This window comes from Pogona vitticeps, chromosome 2 (assembly GCF_051106095.1).
Source record: "Pogona vitticeps strain Pit_001003342236 chromosome 2, PviZW2.1, whole genome shotgun sequence".
Lineage (NCBI taxonomy): Eukaryota > Metazoa > Chordata > Lepidosauria > Squamata > Agamidae > Pogona > Pogona vitticeps.
Genome location: NC_135784.1, coordinates 252,801,105 through 252,814,296, shown reverse-complemented (window position 1 = coordinate 252,814,296; position 13,192 = coordinate 252,801,105). Strand labels below are relative to the sequence as shown.

General features: G+C 39.3%; 1 protein-coding gene across 1 annotated transcript in view; it reads left to right on the top strand.

Moving 5' to 3' along the window:
- The window catches only part of SRFBP1 (serum response factor binding protein 1), a 59,751-nt gene that overhangs the window by 26,745 nt on the left and 19,814 nt on the right, over positions 1-13,192 (top strand). Inside the window, exon 3 of the mRNA XM_020803625.3 lies at positions 591-663. Within this exon, the coding sequence (XP_020659284.3) occupies positions 591-663 (73 nt within the window). The remainder of the gene's footprint in view (positions 1-590; positions 664-13,192) is intronic.

The window sequence follows — 13,192 nt, the reverse complement described above, 5'->3', positions numbered from 1 at the left end:
TTCGAAAGCATGTAAATGCGAGTAGATAAATAGGTACCACCTCGGTGGGAAGGTAACAGCGTTCCGTGTCTAAGTCGCACTGGCCATGTAACCACGGAAGATTGTCTTCGGACAAAATGCTGGCTCTATGGCTTGGAAACGGGGATGAGCACTGCCCCCTAGAGTCGAACACGACTGACTAAAATGTCAAGAGGAACCTTTACCTTTACCTTAATGTCTGTTATAGCACTTGATTGTCAACATTATTTATTAATATATCTTCTGTCTGTTAAAGGAAAACTAAAATAATTACAAAATCAACTAAATGCATATATCAAATTAGTTTAATAAACACAGAACTAAAAGAACTGTTGTCTTCTTCAGGTAGCCCAATATTAGTTCATATTTCCTAACCATGTTTAGAAGAAGGAGAACTTTTTGCATTCACCCACCATCTGTGGTGATGTTTTGTAAGTTTACATCTCAAAAGTGGCAGAAAAACTTTTGCCAAAATACTACTGTCTATTATTATGGCTTCTCTCGCAGCCAGTAATAACTAAACAAAAGACATGTACTTTCTGCAATCTGAAATAAGTGCTTTCCTTTTTCAGAGGCACTGAAGAGGCAGTACTGAAAAACCAAAAACGTGCACAAAGGTTACTGGAAGAAATTCATGCCATGAAGGTAATGCCATGCATTATGTATTGAATAGCTAGCATGCTTAAATTGCTAACATCTGCGTGGGCCATTTTTGAAATGCACGTCCAATAAGCTCATCTCAGGTCTTGTACGGGCTACTTCTGGCTTTAAATTCAACATCTGGGAGGGCGCTGGATCGTAGGCGTAGAGGCTATTTTAAATTTGTATTTTACTGTTTATTGGTATAACTGTCAAAGTGCTTGACAAATTTGACTTCAAGAGTTGCCAAGCCAAACTTACATTAGTATCCAAGAGCCATGTGTGCCTTGCGTTTAAATTTGTGAACTAAACTATAGCTGTGAAGTGCCTCTGTTGCTCAGAAGCGTGGATGGCCATTTTGGTAGTTGACATCATAGTTCCTGGACTTCCCCCTTGCCAACTCCTTGCATTTTTTTGTAATGTTGTCACTCCTGTAATGTGCAAAGCAGTAACTGACCAAATGGATTGAAACTGAAGTCCTTTTTCTTCTGTAGCCAGGGTATTCATTAGCATCTCAATCCCTCTTTTACTTCCCTTAGGTTGACTTGTTGGCCCACTAAATGCCTGGCAGGCTCCTGTGTAAAATATATATATGCTTTTACCAGCCTAATTATGCAATGTCTTTTTTTAATACTGTTTTTGTAATTTAAAAGTCAAAGTACAGGAACAGTCTTTGAGGCTTAATAATAATAGTAAACTGCAGGAATGTGGTTTCCCCTATTAATGGATGCTCGGTTTTTTATCACAAACAGATGAGCAATATCATTTTACAATGCATACTAATTCATGCAACTATTTCTAGTCTAGAAATTCTACCAGTATTAATGAAAAGTAGATTATGCAGCTACAGAACTGAATAAAACTCTTATTGAACAGCATATAGCAAATATTTTAAAGACTTTGCTTCTCTCTCTAATATTTCCTTATTTTCGTTCGTGAATTTTGCTGCACTCAAACAATTAAATAGAGCTACAAATCATGGTGTAACAGGCAGCCCTGACCTCACCTGTCCGTCACAGCTGGGCAGTGAATCATCAGCCAATGGGGTGACGGAGGGTGGGGCTGAAGAGGGAGGAGCTGGAAGAAAAAGGGGTGTGAAAAGAGGGGGAGAGATCAGATCAGGAGTGTGTGAGAGAGAAAGAGCTTGTTTAGAGGCCTGCGTGCCTAAGTGGTCAGTGAGGGAAGTCTGTGATTGATTAAATAAGATACAGTGATTGACATCTTGATTAGCTAACTGTGATTTACATATTTTATTTTGTTATTTCAATAAACCTGTTTTGTTTTGAAGGAAACCTTTGTCCTTCTTAAATAGTCATTACAATTGGTGGCAGCGAGAAGGAAGTAGTGTGGTGGGCATTCTGAGAGGCCTGAGTTGGCAGTGACATCAGAGTGGCCTGCTACGTCACACATGGTTTAGCCTAAAGGGAGGAATGCATTTCTGAATTTCAGTCCATATTCTTGCACTTAAGGTACTTGAGAAAATCAACCTGTAGCAACACTGCCTACCTACTCTTCCCCCTGCTCCAAAGATGGGTAGTTGGACTCAGAATCTATGGAAAGAGGTATTTTTCCCACTATGCTGAAGGGCAGCAGGTTCTCATGCATGTGGGAAATACCACCCAGATAATGCTTTCCTATTTTTTCTCTCCTTTCTTTCCTTCTTAGTATTCATTAGTTAGGATGAGACCTTCATGTAAACATATAAGAAAAAAATGTTATGAAGAGGCCTCTTTTTTGGTCCATTTTTATTGATTTCCCAAAAATAGAGCTCTTAAGCATGAATGATTCATTTAAACAAAAGAGGGATACACAAATATTTTGTGGTCTTTCACGTTTCCTCTTTTGCTTACCTTTTCTTTCATCTTTGCCTGTCAAATGACCCAGGAGAATTTTCATCCAATAATGTTATGAGGGCTTCTGTCAGCAGCAAATAAGAATATAAAGGAGCGTGGGGGGGGGAATTTTGAACCATTAAAAAGGCCTGGGTTGGTCGGAACCTAGTAAGGGGAGGTTTTTTGCTTCAGTTGTTCTTGTGGGAATCTGTGTCCCAACTCTTGGTGTTCTCCATCTTATATTGTTCTGCCTGTGCCTGCCTGCTTCACCGATGGAGTCAGCAGAGAAAGTAGTAGGGTGTCCCCCCCCCCCGTGTGTATATATGGATATGTCCTTTCCCTGTATATGTCATGTTTATTTGTTATGTTACAGATATACATGTTGTTGTTTGATTATTATTTTTCCCTATGTAGTATTCCCTGCTTTTTGAGTAGATTGATTCATCTCTGTTGCCTTGCCTTTATGGGGCGTTTTTGACTACAGTGGTGCCACGACTTATGACTGTTTCAAGTTATGACCAGCTCTGGCTGCAAAAATTTGTTTCTACTTGCGACTGGAGCTTCAAGTTACGACCAGAAAAAAGGTGGGGAAAAAGGTGGGGAATTAAAATTACTAACCGTTGGTCAGCGAAGAGGCTGCTTCTTTGTAGCTCTTTCACCCCAATGGTTAGAGAGAGTGCATCAGAGGAGGCGTTGGGCTGCCTGGTGCTGCTTTCTGCTTCTGAGTGAGTACATACGGGGTTTTGCAGGGTGGGTTTGGGCCGGGGGGGATGTTTCTGTGCTGTAATGGTTTGTGTGTGTGTGTGTGTGTGTGTGTGTGTTTTCCAGCCCCAGCGTGTTCTAGTGGGGCTTACTCTGTTTGTTTTTTTCTCTGTGTGAGGGTTTTTTTTCAGCCCCAGCGCGTTCTGATGGGGCTTGCTATGTTTTTTTGTTTTGTTTTTATTTTTGTGATTTTTGCCCCAGCCCCAGCATGTTCTGATGGGGCTTGCTGTGTTGGGTGTTTTTTTTTTTGGGGGGGGGGAAGTGATTTTTGCCCCAGCCCCAGTGCGTTCTGATGGGGCTCGCATTGTGGTTTTTTTTTGTTTGGTTGGTTTTTTTGGTTTTTGGTGATTTTTTCCCCAGCCCCAGCGCTTTCCAATGGGGCTTGCATTGTGTTCTCGGTTTTTCATGATTTTTTTTCTTCCAGCCCCGACGCCTTCCGATGAGGCTTGCACTGGTGGGGTCTTTTTATTTGTGTGTGTGTGTTTGTTTGTTTGTTTTTTGGTAATTTTTCCCCATCTGGAACGGATTAATCACATTCCAGTTCATTCCTATGGGAATGGTGCTTTGACTTATGACCATTTTGAGTTACAACCATCTTGTGAAATGGATTAAGTTCGTAGGTCGAGGCACCACTCTAGTTGTTAAGGATTCTTTAGGGCTTTTGGATTCCTTCTCTGTTGCCTGTCATGCTCCTGTTTTTTTGGAGTAGTTTTTCAGCCTTCTTTAGCACCTTTGGACAAGTGTCAGATAAAATACAAATGGGGGGGATCTATTTTGTGGTTAATGTAAGAAGTAGTACATGAAATATATGCAAATGAAAGAGACATGTCATCACCCATGAAATAATACAAAACAAAATAAACATGAAAGTTCATTGGGAATCTCTAGATCCACATTTGTGAAGGCTTCGTGGATCCAAAGCTTTCATTTAGAAAAGGATGTGGCTAAGTTGTCCTCCGAGAGTTTACTGTGTTTAAGTGAGAAGTATTCAAATACAGATTTTTTTTAAAAAAATACACTCTACCAGAATACTTCTAGTGCCTGCTTCCAACCATTTCCCTATTTAATGATGACAACAACAACACCGTCAGAGCTACAAAAAAGGCAATATTAGGAACAACATACATATTGTGCTGCTATTTAACATATATGTAGGTTTTTGATTAAAACTTGTATCTGTTATAGAATACTAGTCAATATTTTTATAATTTTGATTGATTGTGCCTGGTACAGTGGTGCCCCACTTGACGATTACCTTGTTATACGATGAAATCACTTGACGATGTTTTTGCGATCGTTCTTGCGATCACAGAACGATGATTCTATGGGCGATTTTGTTTGATAACGATCGGTTCCCTGCTTCGGGAACCGGTTTTCCGCATTACGACGATCAAAAACAGCTGATTCTCAGGGTTTCAAAATGGCCGCCCACTGTGCAAAATGACTCCCTGCTGTTTTCAGGACTGATTGCTCGCTATACAGGTGTCGGAAAATGGCCGCCCTATGGAGGATCTTCACTGGACGATGAGGTATTTCCCCCATTAGAACGCATTAACCAGTTTTTAATGCATTTTAATGGTTTTTTAAATTTCACTTGATGACAATTTCGCTCTACAGCGATTTTGCTGGAACAGATTATCGTTGTCAAGCGGGGCACCACTGTATTTTTATTTTTGAATAATATCATTGTCATCATCTTGGGACTGCAGAGCTGGAAGGGATGCTATGGATCATGGAGTCCAGTCCCTGTCAAGGAGGCACTGTGGGGAATTCAACTCCCAATGTCTGACTCAGTAGCCAGAGACATAAGTGCTATCCAGCAGTTCATTAGGCAGAGAGTCTTTTCAGAGTTCAAACATATTCTTGGGTGCCAACAGCTGTACATATTGTTCAGTGTGAATTGTTTAAGTGATTAGTTAAAGCTTCCAGATTAAGATTTAATGCCTTTAAAAAGTTATGATCTTTTCTTTACCCAAAGGGCCATTTGTACTTGATAGATGCTGAGAAGCTCCTGTCACTACCTGTGAATATCTTTATCTATAGCAGATTTGTTCCTTAAGTATACAACACCAATGTGGTCTGGCATGTGGAATTTTTCCTTTGATGTCAGTATTTCATTTTTATTAGGAGGTTTAATGGTTGTTTTTGTTCATTTGTTTTGTAATAATCAGGCATTTGCGAAATGTTCAGCCATTACTAATTCAAAAGCTAGAAATGTCTTTCATTGTTGGGAAACAACATTGGTTAAAAATTCCAGCTACGTGGATGAAAAACTGGGTTAATTGTTTGCAGGAGTTCTTCACGCTATTGGAACAGAAAACTGTTTTTAGATTCCTCGGAGTTCATTTTGCCAGAACTGTATATATAAAACACTTACTTTAAAATACAGGAAAGGGACAAAGAACACTGTGAACCTAGCTTGTTCTGTCTCTGGATGTGATCTGTTTCATGGATTCAAAAACGACCAAGAAAAAAGTATTGGTGGAAGAAGAGCACGGTTTATAGTAACATTTGTTGTTTTCTAAGTTATTGTCACTTGGGCTTCATGGGCATTAGTATTTATCCTATTTCACATCAAACATATAATAGGATGTAACATTTCCTGTGAAACTCTTATGCTGTTAACAAATAAGCACTTTGGGTCAGCCACCTCCAGACTATACATTTTAAAACATCAGGTAGTTGTAATAAAAATGTAAAATAACTATAGAGCTTGTAATAAAAGGCTACATTTAATATCTCCTAGCTGCAGGATATTTAGTTTGCTCTGTAAGTGAAGCAGCTCTTAGGTTATTTTGTAATGTTACACACACAGTATATGTTAGAGTTTGTAGTTCAGTTCATCCCAACTGACATCCTCTAAGAATAATCACAAGTTTGTCTTGGAAAACTACCTAAAGAAGAAAAGTCCTACAGTGGGGTCTTGACTTGAGAACTTAATCCATATTGGAAGGCGGTTCTCAAGTCAAAAAGTCTGTAAGTCAAGTCTCCATTGACCTACAGTGCATTAAAAACCGATTAATCCCGTAACAGGCTGTTTTTGTTCCATTTTGGTTTTTTTCTGGTCTGTAAGTCAATTCTCAGGCTGCAAGTCAAACCTAAATTTTGCGGCCAGAGAAGTCTGTAACTCAAAAAGTCTGTAAGTCAAGCCGTCTGTAAGTCAAGGGTCCACTGGTACAGAGGTTAAGGTAAATCTCCATATAAATTAATCAAGGTCCACATAATCCTCTTTTCCTGCTTTGTGTTGTAAGTCTACCATGTGCCACCAACTCATATTACTAGATTGCTGTGCTCTTGGCTTTCCTTCACTGTTGACCTTGAGAACTGGAAGCCTGTTAAAGGTACAAGAGAAACAGATAATACACTAATCCATAGGGATAGAAGTTCTGTACTGTTTTCTCAGCATACCTGTCTTGTGGCTCCTCTCCCTTAAAACTGGTTCTGTAATAGATGTGCTACCTTTTTCTGTGTACACAGTGATGCAGAAGGCGGCATGCAACAGTTGCATTTTTAAATGCTTTTTGAGTATGATTCAAAGGGGGGAATTTGAGTAGGCTTCTGTTGAAAGATCTGCAGGTTTTCAGTATAGACACAAGTTTTCTCCAGAGAGGAGATCACAGATTGCCTTGCTTGTAGAAATACAGTTGATATGGCGTGCTCTGGTTCATGGGGTCACGAAGAGTCGGACACGACTGAACGACTAAACAACGACAACGATCTTTTTGTAGCACTTTTGTGTGATGTTCGAATTTGTCATGTTAGGCAAAATCTTTTTTCACAGCTGCAAGGGCACAACTTGATTTTGAGGTTGCAGTGGTTGCGATAGCACTAAGGCAGAAGTATTGTCCATCAAGCATCTCCACTGGTACATTGCACAATTGGTCATACTGGCAGTGTGCGACTGGGTAATTAAATTGTGCAGTGTATGATGCCCGACACATTTACACCTTTTGTGCTGGTATGAACAGGATTTTGCCCAATGTCTTTTTTCCTTGTTTTCTAGAAGGATCTTAAATCATGCTCATTTTTTTAAAAAAGCAGTGGTGGCTTAAGCAGTGTGGTGGTTGTTTAGTGACTTTTTTTAAAAGAATGTTAAAACTTCAGTATGGAATTTATATATGCCACTGTCTAAATTTTATCACTGGACTCTTCATTCAGTTCAGGAAACAATGTCAAAATTGTTATATGTTAGTCTAAATTAGTCAGTGCCTCGTGGCGCAGTGGTTAAAACGCTGTACTGCAGCTAAAACTGTGCTCACGACCTGGGGTTCAAATCCCAGGTAGCCGGCTCAAGGTTGACTCAGCCTTCCATCCTTCCGAGGTCGGTAAAATGAGTACCCAGCTTGCTGGGGGGGCAATGTGTAGCCTGTATAATTGAAATTTGTAAACCGCCCGGAGAGTGCTTGTAGCGCTATGGGGCGGTATATAAGTCCAATAAATAAATAAATAAATAAATAAATAAATAAATAAATAAATAATTACCACTAATACAATCCAAAACAAATTAATGGGTTCCTCTTGTGCCTAAAAAGGAATGCAAAATGTCGTGTTGATCAGTTTTTCCTTTTTTTCTCTGTTCTCTGTTTTCAGCACTTCTTATGTGCTCTGTTAGGTTGTCTGTTTCAAAGACCTATGCAATACTGCTTGCAAAAGCAATAATAAAATTAATGTAAAGTAAAATTAAATTGTTAAAGAACCTTGATTTGTATCATCAGTATGTCGATAATAACCTTGAATGACACAAGGCCTATGAATTAAAGTGGCAAACCACAATCTATGCCATTGAAGGTCACCTTCTCTGCTACTCACAATGCTTCAGTGATTTATGTGGCATTCAGGATATGAGTTGTGTGGGTCTTTTTATACTTTCCTCTCTTGAGGGTAATGTGACTGGTGTTGGTAGAATTAGAACAGTTCTGGCACATGTCCTCAAAGCTTCTGAACACTAGGCTGTGGACAAGGGGAGTGTTTTGGAAGAACAGTTTGGACATGGTTTTTGTATGTCTAATATAAACTATTTTACAATTGGATGAAAAGAAGTTCACCTATCACTGCAGTCTCCCTCCAGACTGTGAAGAAGTGAAGCCAGGTTTTATCTGCTGCAGTGTCATTGGTCTAGTTTTCTAAATGAAATGTTTTAACTTTTGGTTCTAAACATAACATATATCATATTTGGTTGCTGTCTTGATTAATAAAGTGATACAGCAGCAAGGTGAGAACAGCAAGTCAGTCACACACACAGCATTCCTGTTTGGCCACTGTACAACATTGACCAAACATATGGGTTGCAATATGTAGCATTCCACATCTTGTCAGACTACAACTTCCATCAGCCCTCTAGTCAGTCTCAAGAGACTATGGTAGCGTGCTCTCTATGGAGGACTTGGAACAGCGTCTAGTGTTTCGACGCTGTATGTGAAGCTGGAGTGTCCTCTCCAGGGCACGAAGCCTGGGTAAAATAATATGGAGGATAGGCTGTTACCCAAGCAGCAAATCTCCCCCCTCCATGTCACTGAAATAGTCCAATGGAAAGGCAAGAGCCAATACAACTGGTTCCAGCGACGTTGCAGGAGTTGACAGAACGACACGAAGTGCCTCTGGGACTCTGGCTCCGGATTTTGCCTTGAGGTTGACTCCTGCAGCCTTTTCCATCAGTGGATATAGCCACAAGGCAGTGGAGGTTTGAAAGCAGAGTTTTCCTACACTAGTCAGTGTAACTAATGGTGAGCAATGAAGAAAGTTGCAGTTGAACAACACCTGGGAGCCCACAAGTTGCCGACTCTGGACCTAGAACCTGTACTTAGAACCAAAACGAACCTGGTCCTCTCAGAATTGGGGGAATGGTTTTATCCCTGATATTGCCTATAACTGAAATTTAATCTTGACTTTGGGGAAGGTGATGTGGAATACATCTCATGTAAAAATTAAAGGATGCTATCCTGAGCAAATGCTGACATTCAAAACTGAAGGATTTCTAAGGAAATGGAACATTCAAACGTTATAATTTTGGCTTTTGTGATTGCCCCACTGTATGATGTTATGACCTAGTTTTTTCCTTTTGTCTTACTTGTTTTTCATAGTGTTGATAGCCAAAATACTTTTCCACAGTAGTTTGAGGTCTACTGCTTTTAAAATCACCACAAAATTACTGTCTTGCTCAATGATATTTGCATCCTAGGGGAAAGAGAGTAAATTATATTTCGCGTATGTGACTACCGAGTTGAATGGGAAGCTTCAAACTGAAACAGTTCCTTTAGTTGTCCTTTCTAAAAAGCTCACATCATAATTTCCAGTTTAAGCTTTAGGCTGAAGTCATTGCAATAAATAGGGATGTGCCATTCAGATTGCTTGCACTTCCTAGTCTGGAGCTAGGGCATGGAACTTTTGAGCTAGTTTTCTGTAGGTGTGGGTCTGTCAGCTGGAACTTCTAGAATAGAGAATTCTAGAAGTTGGGAGTCCAAGAAATCCAAATGGCACATTTCCAGCAATATGTGCAATTAGTAAATAATTATCCTTTTGTCTTGCAGACCTGTTAATTCTTAAGGGTATGCTGATAGAATGAGCAAGCTCCTGGTAAAATCATTCCAGTGGTGGTGATTTTCTGAAATTAAAAAATAATTTAAGGAGGCAGGAGGAGGTGGCTCTGCTATCTCTGTTTGCACCCCCACATAGATACAGACATTGAGGCCCCAGTGTTTGACCACCTCTTCCCACCTCTTCCCTTCCTCCAACATGATTGATGATGACTGAGTCCTGCAACTCCACCCTTTTATTCCCATTATCACGCCTTCCCCTAGCTGTCCTGCATAGGTGGTTGCCTTTCTTCCACTTGCAGCAGCACATTCCCCTGACTATGGGCTCGGGAGACATATTCTCCCCTAGGCTTGTGGGGCAGGGCGAGATGACCCACTGGAGTAATTTGAGGTCACCCCTTCACACAATACAATTCATTTGTGTTGGGGCTTTATTCAGTGTTGCAAGCAGAAGTCTGAATTATGTTTGTTGATTTGGCAAATTGTAGGATTGGCTTTAAATGTACTTGAGACCCTTCTTTTTAAGGTATGCATAGAGCACTGTTGAACATATTGTGAATGATAAATATGGAGGAGCTGGTAAAATAGTTTTTCAGATGTAGTGAGAGTGTTTTTCCCGTGCTTGGCAATGAACTTTAAATGATATTTCCATCTGCAAAACTTACTGCAAATATGACCACAGTAGCGGTCATACGACTGGAACATGCATCATCATGCAATGACAAAATATTTCCCCCTTGCCATTTCAGATCAACAATTCCAGTTGATAAATTGTTTGAATTTCTTACCAACAACCAGATAATAAATAATCAGTGTTAAAACAGTTTAATATATTGAATCAATCTTAAGTCTTCATATTGTAGAAAAGAAGTACAATGCTGCTGGAAGAGAATTAGAGCACTTCAAATGAAATATTGTGAGATTATTCTGTGTGCTATGTCGGCATTTAAATTTCTGGAATATATTGACACAAAGCCAAAGTGAGTGCGATGATTTGTTTTTCATAATCTAGTTTAATTAAAATGCATTTAAATTGAGTTCTTAAGCTTATTTAACAGGCAATCATGATGCATGTTCAATACAGGAAATAAAACACATTGGTTTCCAGCTAAATTAAATTTGTACATTAGGTGATCCAAGGTGCACAAAAGAATAATATTGCTTAGATAGTCTGTTCTGGTACTTCTGTAAGGCAAATTGGTGGAGAAAGAATTCTTATTTGATGGGAAATATTGCAGTCCATGGATAATTATTAAAAGTTAAAGTCCTACTGAAACAAGAGGAGTTTGTTTCCAAATAAATATACATTATATCAATCAGTCAATCAATTAATCAATTGATTGATTGTTTGAACATTATAACAGAAAGAAAATATCCCAGTATTTCTGTGTGCAAAGAAAATTGTCTTTGTGAGATGGCCTTACACCCGCTCTTCCTCAGCAAAGCTATATTGAATGTTAAGCTAGCTGATACTTTCATGAAATATACCAGTACATGAGTTCTTAAAAATACAGATGTGCCCAATAGCTGTTAAAAGCCAATATTAATAGATACATTTAATATATAAGTTGTACAAAATGGAGCAGCAACATTTCTTTTGTGGGAAACAGTTTGCCTTCTGGAGGAGAAGATAGACCAAAGGCCAAAGCATATCTGTTCATATTTTGGCTTATTGGGAAAGAAGCATCATGAGAGATCACAGGTAAAGCTTCTAGGGAAGAAGAAAAATACCAGCTGTTGAATCACGCATGACACATCCGAGCAGAACAGTTAGGAAGCATTCTGTGTCTTTTTAGATATACAGTAAATTCTGATCCTCCATGGATTGGAGAATTTTGCCAGAACAAACAATATTAATTTCAAGAAAGATGAATATAAAGTTCCCCACTTAGTTAGGAAGAACCAGCTGCACAAATATAAGATGAATAATGCTTGGGTTGGCAGCAATGAAAAGGATCTAGGGATCCTTGTAGACCAGAAGATAAACATGCATCAACAGTATGATAAAGTGGCAAAAAGTCTACTACTGCATTGGCAGAAATATACAGTGGTGCCTCGCTTTACGAACACTCCGTTTAACAACGAAACCACATTACAACGAACTTTTTGCGATCGCTTTTGCGATCGTTTTACGATGTTTCCTATGGGGGAATTTCGCTTTGCGATGATCAGTTCCCTGCTTCGGGAACCGATTCTTCGCAAAATGATGGTTTTCGGACAGCTGATGGGCGGTTTCAAAATCACACTGGCCATGTGACCACGGAAAGATTGTCTTCGGACAAACGCTGGCTCTATGGCTTGAAGAGCGGGATGAGCGCCGCCCCCTAGAGTCGGACACGACTGGACAAAAATTGTCAAGGGGAACCTTTACCTTTTTTTATGGTTGTAAAAAGTGTTACTTACTCCATTATCTCTTTACCTTCATTGCCTCTTGCATCCCTCTGTCTGTGATCTTTGCTTATCCAGCTCACTGAGGGTAGGTACCAGACTGTCTCCCTCAGATGCATTTAACATTTTCCCTTGTTGTACTTTATGGTTGGCTTGGCTTCTCAGAATATGTGCATTATGTCACTTCTCTGCCTTCCAGTCTCTCCTCATATGCTCTACATCTAATATTATATCCCACTGTAACTAAGCAAGTATTTGGCATTAAATAAAGCATATTCTTTCCCACTGTGCTCCTAGCTTGTATTCTTCTGTGTTTAATACACATGTGTCATTTGCATTGTGTAATGCACAATGAACAGTCAGTGGAGTTATATACATAGTATAAGTAGTTAATGTGAAAAACTGCTTCAATTATATAGTTGAACTACTTCTGTTGGTACTTAATACTGATGTTTAATTACTTGGTTTGGTACCTTTAAGAATTAACCTTAATTCATCGTGAAGAGAGCAGTGTTACCAGAGGGCCTATGTTACCTAGCTCTTAGTAGCCCTCAGAATCTGGCCTTTCCTTCCACAAACTGTTTTGACTTTAGTAATTACCAGTTTTGTGTGTATTATTTTTGTGAAATTGATTTTTAAAAATCTTCCTTTACAGTTTTATCTTAAATATATTTATCAAGAACAGTATACTGTACTGATTCTTCACGTAGCCTTGCAGATAATTAGTAACCTCTTAGGGATATGCCTTCTACTCAGGTTACCTTGTGGCTTATAGTTGCAACTAGGAACATAAGCTACGTTAAAAAAAATCCACAGGGTGACCTGTTGTGTCATAATACTTAAACCAGCTGCTCTTTAGTCTTTTTGTCAGCCAGCTGCACATTCTGCTGTGTTAGCTTTCTGTTGTGAGGAACTTTTGGACAAAGCAGGGTGTGTGTCACAAAATTGATAATGGAAAGCACCTACTAGATCATCCGTTCTCTCTACCTGCCAAACAGGGCATATTATTTTCCTATTTGA